Source organism: Simochromis diagramma, unplaced genomic scaffold (genome assembly GCF_900408965.1).
Source record: "Simochromis diagramma unplaced genomic scaffold, fSimDia1.1 OVJJ01000097.1, whole genome shotgun sequence".
NCBI classification, from domain to species: domain Eukaryota; kingdom Metazoa; phylum Chordata; class Actinopteri; order Cichliformes; family Cichlidae; genus Simochromis; species Simochromis diagramma.
The window spans coordinates 1,013,405-1,032,341 of record NW_024387319.1 but is presented as its reverse complement, the minus strand read 5'-3'; the positions used below and the strand labels follow the sequence as shown (position 1 = coordinate 1,032,341).

Here is an 18,937-nt window from a genome sequence, read left to right as displayed (position 1 = left end):
TTCTTTTGATTTCTCATTGGTTTCCTTAAAAAAAAAAAGCAATAACTACTAAGATCAGTAGTTGTTACCACGGTTACCACAGAAACACTGAAAGAGCTGAACTTAATTTTAAGGTAAATGTTGAGGACCGAGTTGAAAAACAGGAGGAGTCACAGGAATTATTAGAAAAACATGGTTTTCATTTATTTAACCCCCAAAAATCATATTTACAAAAGCCATAAATGTTGAGCTCATAAAAGACGTCAAATAAACAAAACTTACCAAACCAAATGAGTGCCCAAACACACATAACTGACCCACACATGAAATGACGCACAAGGGTCATACAATGGCTGAGCAGACCACTATGACACACGAGGGGTAACTAAACAAAACACAACTGTAAACAACAAACAATGCAGTAAACTCTGGTTTGTTAATAAACTAAACACCAAAGAAGAAAATCAAAATCATTAAACACTAAACGCAAATATTTAATTAAATACAAATACTTTGTTTTTAAATGAAAGAAGACACACATTGTCCCCTTGAGCAGGAAGTGGTGGTGCGGTCCAATTATCCCTCTTTGTATTTAATGGCTTTAAATCTTTTCTGGCAACTCCCCGGGATCATCACGTTCCCATAGCTTCAGGTTGGGAGTATTAATCTGAAACACACTGAGTCTTATTCTGAATGCAAAATCCTCAAAACGCTCCAACCACAGATTGTGGGAAATGACAGACAGCACGTCCTCCTGTGGAAATGTGACCCTGACATGTCTTTTAATGATCAGTCTGAGGCTCCAGCGTTTCTGTTAGTGATTCTAAACCGTTTTAGTAGAGCGTCCATATACTTTAGTTCACAGCCTTCTGCTTCTGTATTTGTACATTTTAGGTGTCCCTGTAACTCAGTTTGTCTTCCCTGTGTTCAAACATTATATAAAACAATATTACAGGCTCAGAGATAACCTCGTCCTCTCCTCTTCCCTCTCTCTCTCACCCTTCTCTCTCGTTCTTCATCTCTCACGTTGCAAACGTTTTTTCCCAGGGGGCTTTGCTCACAGGGGTTTGTTGTGACGAGGAGAAGCACCAAAAGCAGATCGTGTTACCTGCCCATTCATCACCACCACCTCCCCCATGTGTGCGTGAGTGTGTGTGTGTTTGTTGCTCATGAAATTATCCAGGACAGCAGCAGCTGATTCTTGGGCTCTCCTCGACTACCCGAGATGAACTTCAGTCAGAGCTGAGCGCTCCTGTATGCACAGTCGGTCTTTAATGATGAAAGTATTCAGCGAGTCAGCGACAGCGACCGTGATGAATGACGGGACTCTGTAGATCTGAGCGAGATGCTCGCTTTATTTCACAACAAACAACATCCAGCACATGCAAACTTCATCCATGTCTGTGAAACGGACCCAAAAGCAGACACCAGAGAGACGAAGCTTTAACCAAAAGTCAGCAGTTTATTAGCCGAAGTCCAAAACAGAAAAACAAGGCAAGACTAAACTGGGATAAACTAAACTCAACATGAAAACAGTGACGTGACGTGAATCTGAACAGGCACCTGTAAAAACTATGACTCGAAACATGAATAGAGACCTAAACAGACGCGTGAAAACAATCCAGAAAATATACTGTGACACGACACAAGACAAGCAGACGGACCAACACTGAGCAGAGAACGACAGAGGGCTTAAATACACAGAAGGGTAACGGGGGAAACACAGCTGACACAAATAATCATGACACCACAGGGAAAAGTACACTAAGCACAAAGAGCATAGAAACAAGACTTTCAAAATAAAACAGGAAATGTGAAGAGACATGAACTGGGACACGCAAACTTGACACGAGACAGAGGGAGTGCCTACACAGACGAAGCATAGAAAAAACAAACCAGCAAACCAAACTTAAGAACAGCACATGATTTTAACATAAGAGCATAACACAAAAGCACACAAACGCCGGCTCACAGACCCAGCCCCTGACACATTGTGAATGGGGTTAAAGATTGATCATCGTGTGCATCTCTAGGTCGTCCATAGCTCGTCTCCACTTAGTTCAAAGCTGCTAACCAAAACTAGCCGATGGTCACATATTACACCTATCCTTGCATCCCTTCACTGACTTCCAGTGAAATTCAGAATCCACTTTAGGATTTTGTTATTAACACAAAAAGCTGTACGTGGACACGTTCCTGCCTTATCAACGCAGCCGGCTCTCCGATCGAACCCTTCTAACCGTCTCTCGCTCTGATCTTAAAACCAGAGGCGATCGTGCTTTTGAGGTTGGAGCGCCCCAACTGTGGAACAGCTTTCCTCAGTCAATGATCTCTGATTTTAAAATACACAGCAGGCAAAATTTGCTGTAATTTGTTCCTCTGATGGCCGCTCGAGGCAGGCTTCGACAGTGAGTCAGATTCCCACAGAGTCTCATGTTAACATGTCTGTCAAGCTTAGCTGATAACTCAGCACTCCACCCTTTCATCAACACAATGAAGTGTCTGAAACACCACCATGAAGCTAAAAACTGTGGCGTTTGAAACCAACAGGTGGCGTTACAGTCCATCGTTTGTGTTGTCTCTGATTTCGAGCTGGCAGTTTGACCCAAAATGCACTTTTTGAAGTTTATCCAGGTCACCAGCATTTCTTTCTGTTCCTCTGATTTGGTTGGTTGGCTTTAAAACGCCTGTACAGACATTATGAGGACTCAATGATGGAAAAATAATGCAGAATAAAAAGCGCCACATTTGTACTTCACTTCCTGTAACTCTCAATATATTCACGGCATGATTTTAAAACTTTTCATTAAATATACTAAAGTTACTGTTTAAAAATATGAGTTAATTTCAGATTTGACTGACCGACGGACAAATTAACTGGACAGACTGGTTCCAAAGATGGCTGCTGTTTCTTCTAGAAGGACTTAGCTTGGGTTGTCTCGCCAAGCAGCTACAGGCAAACCTGTCGTCTGTTCGTCTCCGCAGTCTCACTTTTTTGTGCTGGTCTTCACCAACTCCATCAAGCTCATTTGCATGTAGACATCGAATCATGATGTGGGCAGAATTCGATCAGATGTTTTTCTTCCTCACAGATACATTTGCATCCAGCTCCACTGCTGTAAGATAATAGTTCTTATTAGTACATTATTAGATTTTATATTCATGAAGCACTCGCAAAAAGAGATACAAGGTGTGTTACATAAAAATCCAGCCACTGAAAGCACAGACAGACCCAATAAAATCGATACAAACTATGTTTGTAATTTGAAGAAGTGATGTTCTGCCTCGTTCACCTGCACAGAAACTTTAGAATGGATTTAAACCAGCATCACCAACATAATGAAGCAGACAGTTAATGGAGTAGAGATCAGTGCGGCTTTATCAGTGCGGCTTTATCAGTGCGGCTTTTTGAAGTGAAATAAAGTGAAAGTAAAGCAGACGAAGCAACAGTGAGAAAAATATTAACTGAACTTTGAAAAGAGGTCAAATTAGTCTCACATCCAATCAGAAATACATGGAAATAAATAACAAAATCTTTCTGTCGCCCGTGTGCTCGACCAGTGGCTCAGCTGTGCCTTTAACTTTCTGTGTGTGTGTGTGTGTGTGTGTGTGTGTGTGTGTGTGTGTGTGTGTGTGTGTGTGTGTGTGTGTGTGAGTGAGTGCGTGGATGGTTGGCCCAATCCCCAGGCTAATTGCTACGATCCGTTTAACGAGTTAAACGAGGTGAATTTGGGGGGATCAGGTGGTCCAGAAATTGACACGCGCTCCCACACACAGATGGCTCACGCTGTCACCAAGCATAAACACATCCACGGCTGATGCACGGACACACTTATAAACCTTCTCCCTCTTTCACTGTATCCACCTCACACACCTCCTCATCATAATACGTGCAGCTGTTTCACGGAGGGTTTTCCCTCTCACAGCAGCAGGGCTTTAGTCCAGTTTGACTGTCCTGCTGGAACCAAGCGGACACCTGTCACATTAGATTAAGTCAACATGACTCCACATTTATGGTCTCTGGCCTGAATCGTGTTTTATTTATGCAGGTTAGAAGTTTCGTGTGATACTTGTGTTTTGTTTTAGAAACTTTTTTAATTCAAAATAGGAAATTGAGCACCGAGTACAGGATTTCCAGATGTTAGAGTCTGTGTGTTACAGTTTTTATTCATAACTCTGTGGCGTGCTCGATATCAGCTTCTGGTCCAAATCCTGACTGATAGAGAGCCGCTCTTGCCTTATCAGTGCAACTGACACCTTGGATCTTCTTTGTTTACTATTCCTGATAATTTATTAAATCTTATCAATCAAAAAATCTATTATAGCCGAATCAATATTAAATTACTCAGCTGCAAACAGCTGACAGAGACAGTTAGTGGGCAGCTGGTGAACCATAGAGTGGAGTATTCACAAGCTAAAGAGCCAGATATTTATTTAAGATGTTGGTAGAGAGCAAGAGCAGATATATACTGTTGAGACAAACGTAGCTGGAAAAGGACGGGGGTGTTTACTCTAAACTTCTGTGTGTGCAGGGCTCGCAAAATTTCAAAACCCCTGGTAGCCCTTCGGGCAGGGACTCTTCAGTTTTTGGTAGCCCAAAATAAATGTTAGTAGCCCGAATAAAAAAGAGAGCAATTTTTTGATTGATGTTTTGTTTCCTGTTACAATATTATACTTTAATGTATAATATTGTAACAGGAAACAAAACATTAATCAAAAAATTGTTGAAACACAAATTACAACATTATAAAAATTACAATCATCAACTCAAATACTTGGTTCTAATTGAACAGACATTTCTATGAACTTGTAAGAACTGTATAGGACATGAATCAGTCTGTGTCAGAGCCTGAATCTGAAATTTCCGCTGAAGTCACGGGTAAGAGACAAGTGGAACCAAGATCGAGGCCATTTGCTTTTTGAAGTTTGCAAAGACTGCTACATTGTGCCAGTGGTAGTTCACTCTTTGCAACATAGTACACTGTTCTAAACAGATTTTTCAGGTTTATTTTTAGTATGTTATTTGCAATTGGTGTTTGTTCTGGGAAAGATATTGCAGACTGAGCAATGATGCATTTCTTGCATTTCTCATGGCTTCTAATGGGGGCCTTTCTTAAAATGACTGGTCCCAGTAACAAAGGCGCTTGTCGACTCAGAAATCGAGAGAAAACCAACAACACACCCGGCAGAACATTATGTTATTTACACGGGTGCACATAAGTGGTCCACATGTGCGCATTCGCTGTCAAAATAAAAGACGCACCAGATAAGAAGTTGCAACGCGCGTTTGCGTCCATATAAAAGGCTGTTTTTTTCCACTAGAGTGGGATTTTCACGGCACATTCTGCACCACATCTCTGTGCGTTCATCATTTGTTTGAAGCCAGCTCACCTCCTGCAACCACTTTTCCAAGAATACGTGCTTCTTTTGCGGTTCGGACTCCTTCTGACATTTCTTTGGAGGTGGAGGAAAACCAAAGTAATTGCTTAAAGGAGCTTCTTCGACATCTTTAAGAGTTCTAAACAAATGTCTGTCCTCCTCCTGAAAATCTTATGTACGCAAACACGCGTTGCAACTTCTTATCTTGTGCGCGTTTTTTTTTTTGACAGCGAATGCGCACCTGCGGACCACTTATGTGCAGCCCTGGTTATTTAGCTCGTCATATTGCAGCCACAGAAATTATTTTGTCCATGAAACCATAAAGCTGCACTTTCTTTTTGCCTTATAGTCTGATTTGTCATAACTTCTCCGTTTTGTGGTAAGCTTTTCTTTGGCTGTCACTTCTTCACCCTGACCTGTCTTATTTGGCTCAGCAGAACTGAAATGCTTTTACACGCTCACTCACATAAGCTCAGCGATTCTCTGCGCGATCAACCTCTCACATGTTTAAGTTTGCTGCGGGAGATTTCACTTGTCATGTTTGCATAGTAAGCTAACGATTGATAAGACGATGTCAGAGGAATTGGTGCACAAATTATCGTCACTCACCAATCAGTACTGTCGCTCTCTATACACAGTTCACACGATTGCAAAGTGAAAGCAAAAAAACAAGCGCAAATTCAAACGCGATTTCAATATGTCACATATTGACAGTGGCTCACCGATGCCAATGACATAATTACCCAGCTACATTTCTGAAAGAATGCAAAAGCATTGACATATATTTTTCCTTTCTATGACAGCCCGATGGGCAGGGCAGAGATAGATTTTGGTAGCCCGACTGGAAAAATCGCTAGCCCCGGGACGTCGGGCTAGCGATTTTGTGAGCCCTGGTGTGGCAGTAGGTGTAGGAGGTTCTTTCCTCACTTTTAACGGTGATATTACTGCCCCCAGGTGGCCAAAACTATAATTAAACATAATTAAGGTTGGGCATATTTTGACCTATAAACAGGCTTAAATGAATAAACTGATAAAACAGACTTCTGTCAGCAATCTCCTATCGACTGTTGGAAAGCAGCAAGGTCACTGGTTGACCTGTCAAGGTATGTTGCCATGTTAGCCAATCAGCTGCATTGATCTATTGGTGTTTGAGTCAAGGGCACAGCCAATCAAATTCCAGCGACCTGGGCTGGTGAAACTGGGACTGTAACAGCAGAACGCTGATCAGTACTATAAACAACAGCACACACACCGCCACCACCAGCTGGGATCAATGCACACACACACACACACACACACACACACACTGTAACCTAGGTAATTAAAAATTTCAGTTTAAAATAATACTATTTAGTCACAGCCCTTAAATAATATAATTGGAGAGTTCACAAACCTGCACAAAGCAGACTGAAAACTTCCTCAAGAAAAAAAATGGACAAATAAATAAATATAAATGACCGAGGATTTATTATTTGTGAGGGAAGTCCTGACAACATGACTGCATGAGCTGCATCATGTCCTCACAACACGAGTGATGCATGCCTGCACACACATGTCAGAGTTCTGCTTCCTGGTGTCAGATATTGACCCACTGGCCCGGTTTCCTCTTACACAACCAGAAACTGGAAAGCTGCCGGATCCAGTTGAGTCGTTACATAAACACAACCAGCTGAGGGACGTCCAGCCTGCGGGGTGTGTGCGCTGCTTGATTCATCAATAGGTGTGAATGAGACGTGTGAATGTTTGATAGATGGGCCGAGGCAGAAATGGACGGTGAGATAATTATTATGAGCTGGACTGGACCAGGATGACCTGAGGACACAGGGCCCATACCCACACTGACATCGGAAATGTTTTTAACAGGAAGTAGCAGGGCCTCAGCATCGTGGTTTGACATACAGGGATTCTCGTTTAGAGTTTAGGATGCAGGGTAGATTTTAAAACCTTCTGTGATTCTTTTTCACTTCGTTTTTGGGTTCATTCTCGATTCTTTGGTTAGGGTTGGGTTTTGGCGTTAGATCTGTAACTCAACATATGTTAAAAGACAAATTTGTTCCATCTGCGAGAACTTCTCCAACATGTCTTTGGTTGACTATGACGATAACCCTCTGCTATTGGAGAAAATTTGCTCAGATGGTCTCATAAACCATAAAAATACATTTAATACATTTTCCTTCATTTGTCTGAAATTGGGTCACCCTTCTACCCAACAATGTTTTCCAGTTATTTCTGGGTAATCCCACGCTTGACAAGATATGTAATCTCTATGGAGAGTACTCCGGGGTCTCTTCCCAGTTGGATGCACCCCAAAAAACTCCAAGGGGGCGGGCATCCAGGACCGTTATGATCTAAAGCACCTCATCGGGCTCTTTATCAACACAAAGGAGCAGCGAGTCCTCATCTTACATCTGAAGATAAACCCTTTATAACTTTTCCAGCTTCACACTTTGCACACTTTGATCTGGTAGGCTGTTCTGTTAGACAGACCCGTGCTGCCGGTTGTGGTGCTCATGGTGTCATTTATGTTACAAGCATAGCAAGGCCTGCCGAAGTGCCTCTGAGCATGAAACAAACCTGCCTGTCTGCTGCTGTGAGGTCTGCTGGCTGAATTCAGAAGACAGATGCAGGAAGCTGCTACCTGAGCCACCTGACCTGTCACCTAACACACACACACACACACACACACACACACACACACACACACACACACACACACACACACACACACACACACACACACACACAGAGTTGTGGTTAAGGAGAAGCAATCTGGCTAAGAGCAGCACTCCGGCTTGGTGATCAGTTACTAAGAGCCTCAGGCATTATTCAGCACACACTGAGCAATCAACCTTCCGTGGACACTGTGACGCCACACAGGCTGTGTGTGAGTGTGAGTGTGTAAGTGTGTGTGTGTTTAATGAGTTAACTAAAGAATAAAGGATGAGAGAATGGAAGCAACTGGGAACATCTGGGTGACAGGGAGGGTTAATGGCTCCTAACAACCTTGAAGATCTTCACACATTCATGGTCTCCAGAGGATAAATTGTAAAAATGGATTAAAACTTATTTATGTCGAAGTACCTGAAATATTAATGAGCTTCCCCTGAGACTCAGCTGGATTTGTGCCATGCTCTGTCTTTGTTAGCTTTAGAGGTCAGTGCAGACAGGAGCGAGGACGCAGATTTAGCCTCTGGGGAGAAACCCTGGTGTTTCGGTGCTTACTGGCGAAGTCAGCAAAGATCCATCAGTGCTAACTAATGAAGATCATTTTTGAAAAAAGAAAGCCTGAAAAGTTGAACTTTTCTCAACGCTCACACCGCACCCACAGTTCAGTTCAGCAAACCGTGACGTCAAAGAGAAGGAGAGGCGAGAGTCCTGACGCACGTTTGAATCTTGTCTTACAAACTGAATTTCTAAACTCAGCGTCTCTCCCTCGCTGTCTTTCTCTGTGTCTCCAGCTGTTGAACCTCTTCCTGGCTCTGCTCCTCAGCAGTTTCAGCTCTGACAACCTCTCGGCTCCAGACGACGACGGGGAGATGAACAACCTGCATATCGCTATTCACAGGATCACCCGGGGCCTGGCCTGGTGCCGCAGACAGGTACCCGTCTGTGCGTCACTTTGTAAACTACCACAGAGCTCGTTCTGTCTCACACTGTGTTTTCCTTCATGTTGTCTGTGGTTCAGGTGGTGGATTTTTTTAATGGGAACCTGAAGCGCCGTCGTCAGAAGCGAAAGGAGGCCAAAGCCATGATGAAGCTGAAACGCCTCAGTACCATCCACACGGAGGCCAACGGTGCTGTCATAGGTGACATACCTCAGAGATTATTTCTGTCGCACACTAACACAGATCGGATGTACTCGTCCTCTCGTGTTACCTTTGTTAGAATTCACAATGACCTCCTCATCTGGCTAATTTCCACCTTTCAGTAACCAGCCTTGGACTGCTGTCATGCAGCTGCGGCTGTTTCTCAGTTTAATGCATGTAAGGCGCTGTGACATCTGAGATTTAAGAGTAAAAATATCTGGTATTTATAAGCTGCCGATCCATAAAAGATATAAACACATTAATTTGCCATTTGATGGTTGTGTGCCAAGCATCTTCTTGGGTGAGAGCCACTCAAAGCCGACCAGCTTTGTTTCCAGGAAGTTCCTGCCCTCAGCCAAGAAGCAGTCACACATAAACAGCAATCAGCCGTGTGAAGCAGTTAAACAACAAACATCTTTTCAAAACGTCTTCGTACATAATTAACAAATGAGATTAAGCTGCTAAATCAATTTATTTAAATAAGATTTCCATCAAAGGTCACCGTCAACTATTATTGACAGGTGTGTCTCTTAAAATTAAACCAAAAACATGAAACTTCCAGGTCTGATGGCAAAAGTGAATGTTTTTAATGAGCTGAAGAGAAGTTTCCATGAAGTAGTTTAGTTCCCTCCCAAATAAATCAGTCTGTTAGAGGAGCAGCAGAAGTCTGATTGTGCAGAAGTCTCTGAAAAAATGGCCACAGACCTCAGGAAGGACTTTCTTGATGTGGATATGGTCTCATTCACTACGCTGAAGTCTTATCTGATAAAATATGATGTGATTTTTAGTAAATTAAGCTTCCATGCATGTGGCATTCATGCAGTTCCATCTTTGAAATGCATTTAAGACTTAACTTGATTTATTTAAAGCAGCGGTCCCCAACCTTGTTTGTGCCACGGACCGGTTTATGTCCGACAATACTTTCACAGACCGGCCTTTAAGGTGTGCCGGATAAATCCAACAAAATAAAACCAGTACCGGTACCAAAAAAACGAAGATTTATTCATAACACACGGAAAAAGACCCAGGGAAACTGAGATAACGATAAAAACGTTAAAAACCCTGATAACCATGAATTTCACACCTGAGACTCAACTCTCGCGGTACTAAACGACCGGTACTGGTTTGTGGCCCGGGGGTTGGGGATGGCTCCGACAGTCTCGGTCGTTGTGTCCTTGGGCAAGTAACTTGGTGGAAGCAGACCCTCTAATGTGTAGACATGAAGTTCATTTTATTGAACTTCTTAGAGAGATCTTCTAAGTCTTAGACTGTTACGCGGCCCCGCTGTCTGACCATCTACGGCCTTGAGTTTGGATTTTCTAAACTGTTTAGAAATCAACTTTCATAAAAAATCAAATAAAACAAATCCTGCAGAAAGGTAGGGATAAAAATATTTCCATTAGTTCATCCATCCATCTTTTTCTTCATCCCAGGGCGTCACGTGGAGAAGTACGTGGTGCCGGAGGATGACAGCTACATGACGAATCCCAACCTGACCATCAGCGTCCCCATCGCCCCCGGAGAGTCGGACGTAGAGTTCCCAGAGGAGGAAGAGGATGGGGAGGGAGAGGAGGAGCAGACTGAGGGTTCTGAGGAAGAAGAGGAGGAGGAGAGGGAGGAGGTAGGGAGGAGAACTGACTCTGTGCTGAGCTAACTGAGGTTTTCTGGTTCACACACACACACACCTGTGTGTGACGTAAGAAGCTCAGGTGTGAGGATGAGTCAGCTGCTGTTCCCCCCCCCCCGAGGTTACCTTCTAACAACTGGCTGTCTGTCGGCTGGTCTGTCTTCAGGTCAGTTCATTAACCCTTACAGGTGCACCGCCATCTACCACTCAACACTTACAGCTCATCTTAAAAAGCCAGACTTACATACTTAAGTAAATGCACAACAACATATATTTAACTAATATTATTTTCCATGCATTTCATTGTTTTTTTTATCCGAAGGACGCTGATTCAGCTGAACTTGACCCATCTGTGCTGTAACAAGCTTCAGCTGGTTTTTAACCGGTGCTCGTGGAAATGATGTTGTGTTACTGTAACTGTTTCACTGGTGCCAAGTCTGTAAATTTGCAGTTTTCTAATGTCCAGCAGGGGGCGACTTCTGTGCTTAGAAAATTAAGTCTCGCTGTGTGAAAGTTGGTGGTAAAAACACACAAATTCTGACTTCAGTGAACACTCATGTTTATGGTTTAAAGATTTATTCAACACATCACGATATTTATCTTGTATGTCATGATCCTGGCGTAACATCCTGAGTCACGTGAAACGATTATTAGAAGAAATACTCACAGTTACTTAAAAGTATTCCATTATAAGTTACACAGAAAAAAGCAGAAGCACTGACCAGGCAGCAGATTTATTGGATTATTAAAACTTAAAGTGCTAAAGTGTTTCCAAAGGAAATGTGAATTTACTTGATGAAACACTAATAAAAAGGTTGTAAGCTTTGATCAGTGCTGCTGCCTCCAGTCAATAACGTGCGTAATGATTGATCTGAGCATGTGCAGACCATTTTTACCACGGCTCATGTGCCGCTTTCATGTGTTGTTTTCATCTTCTAATTATCCCGTGCAGGCTCGATGTCACTTTTCAGCTCGACTAATCTGTGCAGCGCGTCTGCGGCGGCTCAGCTGCTGGCAGCACGCTCAGCCCAGCAGCTGCCATCTCATCGTTTCTGCTGAGTAAAGCCGAGCGTCCTCCCTGTACGTTAGCATGCAGTGAAGACTTTACTGCTATTAGTTATAGGCAGTTTAATAAAAACATGGCTGCAGTCCAAGAGCACTTTGGACGGCACATAAATCCCAGCTGACCTGGAACTCTCTGAGATTCCCAGTGAGGGCTGAAGCTCACGAGTCCCTATTGTTGAGTCACAACAGCTCACAGCTTCAAATGCTCTAATAATCGAAATAAGTCAGGCAGGTGCGGCGCTGTTGGCTCATTAGGATTATTACTTTGAGCTCAGCTGTCCTTCAGCTTTACTCTGATGAACCGTATGCTCAGTACTGCATGTTACTCCTGTTTGTGTAAGTCATTACATTTGACTCTTCACCAGAGATGGGCAGTAACGCGTTACTTGTAACCTGATTGTAATCTGATTACTTTTTTCAAGTAACGAGTAAAGTCAGGGATTACTATTGCAAAAACGGTAATTAGATTACCGTTACTTTCCCGTAGGAACGCTGCGTTACTGCGTTACTAAAACCGTGATTTTTTTGCGAGAATGTCTCACGACAGTGACGTAAGCAAGTGCGACGTTAGTGACAACAGCTGTGTGCAGATCAACAATGGATCATATATCGAGTGTGGGAGAGAGTATGAGCGTGCAGCGTTTAAAGCGTGGAAGTACTGACCTTACTTTGAGTTTGATTCCATAAAAAGTGACAAAAACATTAGTGTCCGCTGTGCGTGGGAAGAAAACTTCTTTTTACAGCGAAAAAAAGCCCTAAACTTCCAAACAAGCACCGAGTAGCTACGACGTAATGGGAAACTCACAGAGAAACTCGCGGATTCTTCCACTGACCGCGGCACACCTGCACCAGGGTAAACCTCCGCCTACCCCACTCCTGCTTTACAGGTGAAAATAGAGCAACAGGACCGCTGAGTCTTTGACTTTATTTATTTTCTGCTGTGTTTTACTTGGATCTATTTGAAAGACTGAGTGTAAACACAAAAAATATTTTATTTTATGTGCTGGAATGTGCAGAAAATAGGTTTAAATGTTAAACAAGTCAGAGAATGTTGCATATAATTAAATTTTTGCTTGATGCATAAAGTTAAAAGATTAAAACTAATAAAACAAGTTTTAAAAAGAGACTTTTCCATTTGATTACATTTTGTATGATGGATTATGCAGAAAAAGTAGAATTGGGCTGAAAGATCTATCGCTTTATCACCTATTCAGGTTGTAAATCGTGTTTTTAGAAAGTAACTAAGTAACTAAGTAATTAATTACTTTTGAAAATAAGTAATCAGTAAAGTAACGGGATTACTTTTTTGGGGAAGTAATCAGTAATTAGTTACTGATTACTTTTTTCAAGTAACTTGACCAACACTGCTCTTCACTGTTAAAGGTCAGGTTTAGGTTTGACTACTTTCAAGACGTTTTCCTAAAAGGCTATTACATCACAGCGTGACTGACGTTTGCACTGGAGCAACATTAATACGATGCAGGAGCATCAAAAACACAGGAAACTGTGTAAGGAAGCACTTTCTTAAAATCAGTTTCATTTCCACACACTGTTTTTCTGCAACTTCTAGCAAACTTTAGCAAGATTTCTGCTCAATATCTGTAAGAATAACTTAAGACGTTCCACAATCTTTCTATTCGCTGCGTGCACGCACAACTACCTCGAGCTGGGATCGCTTTTTTAGGGTCCTTCCTCCAGGCTGGAAATGATGGTGATAGAAGGACATGGAGGGGGAGGGAGGGGGTGAGAAGGAGAACAGGTGCACAACATGATTAAAGAGGAGAGGTGATGATGAACCGAGTCAGCACAGGTGTGTACACACACGCATAGACGCACACAGGCAAACACACATGACACAAATCTGTCATTTCATGTTAGATACAAAGAGAAGAGAGAGGAAACGACGAAACATCTCTTCCCTCTTCTTCCTCTCCTCCTTCCTCGGTACACACACACACTAAGAAATTTTAGTTTTATGAGTTTTGTTCCTAAAGGAGATATTACACTGTTTGAAAAATGTGACACAGAGTCGTACAAAGAACTTACAAACACACACAGACACACACGGTGTCTGCGGCTCAGTCGGACTTTTTGTCCTATGAATAGATGAAGTGAGGCAGGACACACACACACACACAGAGGCACGCAGAGTCTGAATAACTTGCATCACTACCACAGATGCACACACACGCACACTAATATACACCCTTTTAGCACAAACACATCACACACGCAGCACAGCAGAGTGAGAAAAATGCTGGACCATAATGCACTGCCGGAGGCCTCCAATTCTGTCTGAGGGACCCTCTTACTTTGAGTGTGTGTGTGTGTGTGTGTGTGTGTGTGTGTGTGTGTGTGTGTGTGTGTGTGTGTGTGTGTGTGTGTGTGTGTGTGTGTGTGTTTCGTCTCAGTCCATCCATTTCAAAGATAATTTTCATAGAAAGAAAAAGGAAGACTGTGTGTTTGTGCCGTCTAGTAGTTCGAGATCTCCACATTAACCATTTACTTTCACATCAAGCGCATGTAATCACAGGCTTTTTAAAAAAGGTTGCTTTATTAAAAATCCATAGCTCAGTTCTCTTCACAACATCGGTCTTTTCAAGCTGCCTTATATTGAAAAATAAAGGCCGTGCAGTATTAGAGAGAGAACCTCAACAATCACCTCAACAAGTTTGAGCAGCACTTGGCAACAGGGGGAAGGAAAAAAACCCTTTTGACAGGAAGAAATCTCCAATAGAACCGGCCTCAGGGAGGGGCGGCCATTGGTGGCAATGGCTGTAGCTCAGGGTGTTAACATAACACAAGCATGAAAAACAGGTGAGAGTCACTGACTTGTTTAAAAGCTCTGAACACGCCTACAAACAGCCGAGTACCAGATCTCCTCTGCTCTGCTCTAGCTTTACAGGATCTCTGTATCCACTGCGTGGTGCAGTAGACATTTAGCCGCGAGGTGAAACATGCAAATACAGCGAGAGCTGCGGCACATGTACACACACAGATACACACTGTGACCTAATGTGAAAGGGCAGCATAAATAGAACAAAGCTCAGGAACATATTTTCCCCCTAAATCAGCTGCTGTTGAGCCAGAGAGGGGGATGGGGGTGGTGGTGTAAATACATGTATATGTTTGTGAGGACCGGTCCGGGTGAGGGTCCGATCACCATCTGCTGGAGGTTCAGAGGAGCCGTCCAGGCGTCCGAATCTGGTTTTAGAGCAGAATCATTTGGAGGTTAGCGTCGTCCTCACAGAGATGGATACGCTAACGCTGTTTGAGACGGGAGGCTGGATTGGAGGGCGGGACAACAGAAAGAGAGGGACTCAGAGCATCGCTGCTTTCACAACTCCTTAGCATCAAGCTTTGTTTCCTGTGTGTGTGTGTGTGTGTGCGTACGTGCGTGTGTGTGTGATGCAAGAGGGCTGTTTTCTCTCTCTGCCACTGCTGTAACATCTCATTCCCTTTATTCCTTTTTCTTAATTCACTTGGACATTCAGCAGAAAAGAGAAGAACAGGCACGCACTGATGCATCGTTCCTCGTCTTCCTCCCGTTACCTGTTACTCTGATTGTCTCATTTCCCCTCAGATCGCCTGAAATCCTCCCAGCTGAATGCGAGCGTTTGTAAACTGAACGGTGCTGACTTACAGTCAGCGAGCTACGACGTGTTTCCTGACGTGACCAAACCTCTTCCCGAACCCCCTGAAATATTTAACAACTACGAGAGACAGAGAAGGAAACAAACACTCTCCAGCTGTGAGGTTTCCATTGTTCTGAGTTTAACAAGCTCGTTGGTTCGTCCACTCTGGTTGTGGGGAGGGATCACCACCATTATAAAATGACCCTGTTTTTTCCAGCATCTCTGTTTTAGAAAGTTTCTTTTTGGGGTTTAATTTGGGGATGGCCGTAGCTCAGCACTTCCTGTAGCACTGTTGTCTTATAATGAACGCGCATCCACACAGGAAGTCCGTTCATCATGCATCATCAGCAGACATTCTGGGCCCAGGCAACCCTTAAATGTATTTGTCACCCTCTCATAAGTCAATCAACGGCATCCTTTGTTCTCATTGGTTGTCACTTCTGTCGCTTGCCTCGAATCTGGGATAACTTGAGAAAATTTGGGTTGCATTGCCAGTCACTAAATGCTTGTGCTCACACTCTGGACAGCTCCTTTCTGAATGCTGGTATTAGCTGGTTTCCTTTTGTTTAGAAGAACTTTGGCTAAGATGACCACATAAGTGAAATCATTTCTCTTTGACATCATAAAGATCTCAGAGTAGAAAAAAAATGTAGAAGCCAATCATTTAGAGCAGTCTGAGGTCTGAGCTTTTGACTGGCAGGGCCCAGACGTAGACTGAGATTGAACTCATTTGAACTGTAACAAGACTTATTTAGCTGGTTTTTCGTGTTGCCAGAGAAACGCTTTGTTTTTGAAAAAGTATTAAAGACATTTCTTTATTGCAACATTTAGTTTGCAACAGATCCATGAGCCAGTCACAGCAGCAGCTTCCCCCTGCCAGGACAGCTCCTCCTGTGAGGCAGAGCTGAGGCAATGCTGGAAGCACTTTATTAGATTAAATGAGTATTGATCTATTCTGCTTGTTTTTAGCTGCAATTTTTTATTCTTGGATCTACTTGGAGTAACTTTGCATGATTTAGCTTTTTTAACTCATCCTGGACCCAAGTGCAACCCCTCAGCTCGTCCCCTGTCTGAAAAATAACATTTTACATCCTTTCCCTTTAAGGCTGCCCTACCTTTGGGCCAACTTCCTTCTGATTGGGTGAAAGTTAGGTCTGACATGTTAGGGATCTAGCAGGCAGCAGCATCTCTCTCTCTCTGTGAAAAAACCTTGGAAAGAGTCAGCGTGACAGCTGATATACATCCACTCGACCGCAGCGATGTGTGACTACAATCAGCACAGGGACGTGGATGCTAACCTGCTAATGTTAGCTGCACTCAGCGGCCAATCTGGCGCCTGAGAGTGTGCACACTTCACAAATACAGTTTATGATGCACAGTCTTTGTACAGGTGGTGTTTAACCTGCCCGTTTAATCTGTGCTCGGCTGTTCTGATATTTTTATGATTTATAATCGAAGAAGCTGGTGTCCTGCAGCATCCCCAATCACCTGCATGCTCAGAATTTATCTGCAGATGAGCGGAGGCAGCGGCGATGTGACGTTGTTCAGCGTCATCACCGACTGTTAGTGTAACTGTGCTTTAAATAACGAGTCTCAGACAAAGCCACACACACACACACACACTGGGGGTTTGACCATGAGTAATAGACATGGCCGCTGTGTTTTTGTTAAATACGTAATATTTTGACATCTAAATAATTCATGCCGGTGTTGTTTTTGGCAAGCCTTCTTGCTGGCTCAGCAACATGAATGAACAATGATTTTTTATTATGTCAGACAATGCGTGTTGGCCAGCTCGTGACCTAGTTACGCAGTTAAATAATGCACCAGCAAGAAGGTGTTCGTGAGATCTGAACATTAGTCAGCAGCTGGGGTCAGGTGTAGCTCCACGTCGCTCTCTCTGCGATGTGTAGTTAGGCTTAGATGAACATGAGCTGTCAGCGCCGACCGGACCAGTCTGTGGTTTAGTGTCGGGGTCAAGGGCGGGAATCCAGTGATAAGAAGTGATATTATTCCCCGTTTCACTGCAAAAAGAGAATGAATCTGTTTTACTTAATGCCCAGAATGGAAGTAGCGGTTCTTGATCTCTGTCTTTTACACTGTTTCATGTTTCATCAAAGCTGTGGACATCTACAAAACCTGCAGTTCTTCCAGTGTCCACTTGAGGCAGGCTCTAAGAATGAGTCAGTCCTGTCCAACTTTAGACTCTATAAAAACACTGTTCTGTACTTCTGTAACGTGTTCCCCAATGGTTCCAATCCCTGCTCAGCCATGACGTGGCATGTTGGCTCAACTTTGACTTGACTTTTATGATTCACACAATACATTTAAAGGAGAACAACTATCATAACCACGTTGTGTGTTCTGACTGTGATATTTAAGGTAAAAGTCAGACAGATATGAACCTCGCTGAGAGCAGTAAAGTTAAGCCGGGGATGGAGACAGTGTGATCGGTGTAGCAGCTGCGTAGCAGTCTGTCACTCAGAGCTCGGGTTGCAGGTGGCTGATATCTGTTTGTTTTGCTTTAACACCGACCTCAATCCACAGCTAACACCTCCATATTAACACTGAGCCTGGGTTTACTTATAGAGATTCACAGACCACGTGACTTTTGTGCATTGCTTTGTGGGTACCCGTGGCAACAAAATCAAAACACTGCATCAAGCAAATTCAAATTCAAATTCAAATTTTATTTGTCACGTACACAGTCATACACAGTACGATATGTAGTGAAATGCTTGGACAACTGCTCGTGACCTAAAGAAAACAAAAAAAGGAAAGGCTATGAATAAGATAGGAAATAAATATGAAAAATCAAAAAGAAAAATTAAAAAGGGTAAATTTAACTAGGAAGGAATAAAATATAAATTAAGGTTAAAAATGAAATAACTGTACAACACAAATTAGAATGAAGGGTAAATTTAACTGGGAAGGAATAAAATATAAATTAAAGTTGAAAATAAAATAACTGTACAACAAAATACACAATACACAATATAGAACTATATAAGAATGTATGAAGAAATCTAAATATAAATAAATATATACACAATAACAGCAGCTGTACAAGTATTAACCGGAAATGAAGAATATAGTGACCAGTGTTGTGCAAAAACAAAGTCCAGAAAGTCCAGTGTGTGTAAGAACTGTATGTGTGGGTCAGTACTGTGTGGTGGTGTGATTGAGAGACCGTATCGCCTGCGGGAAGAAGCTCCTCCTCACTCTCTCTGTGTTGGTCTTCAGGGAGCGGAATCGCTTTCCTGACCTCAACAGAGAGAACAGTCTGTTGTTGGGATGGCTGAGGTCCTTCACGATCTTCCTGGCCTTGGTCCAGCACCGCCTGCTGTAGATTGAGTGCAGGTCAGGGAGCTCGGAGCGGATGGTGCGCTCAGCTGACCGCACAACCCTCTGTAGAGCTCGTCTGTCCTGCATGGTGCTGTTCCCGA

General features: G+C 43.0%; 1 protein-coding gene across 1 annotated transcript in view; it reads left to right on the top strand.

Annotated features, from left to right (window-relative positions):
- Positions 1 to 18,937, top strand: part of LOC120717254 (sodium channel protein type 2 subunit alpha-like) — a 218,048-nt gene that overhangs the window by 186,799 nt on the left and 12,312 nt on the right. The window contains exons 20-22 of the mRNA XM_040005166.1: positions 8,817 to 8,957; positions 9,044 to 9,164; positions 10,598 to 10,785. Of these exons, the coding sequence (XP_039861100.1) occupies positions 8,817 to 8,957; positions 9,044 to 9,164; positions 10,598 to 10,785 (450 nt within the window). The remainder of the gene's footprint in view (positions 1 to 8,816; positions 8,958 to 9,043; positions 9,165 to 10,597; positions 10,786 to 18,937) is intronic.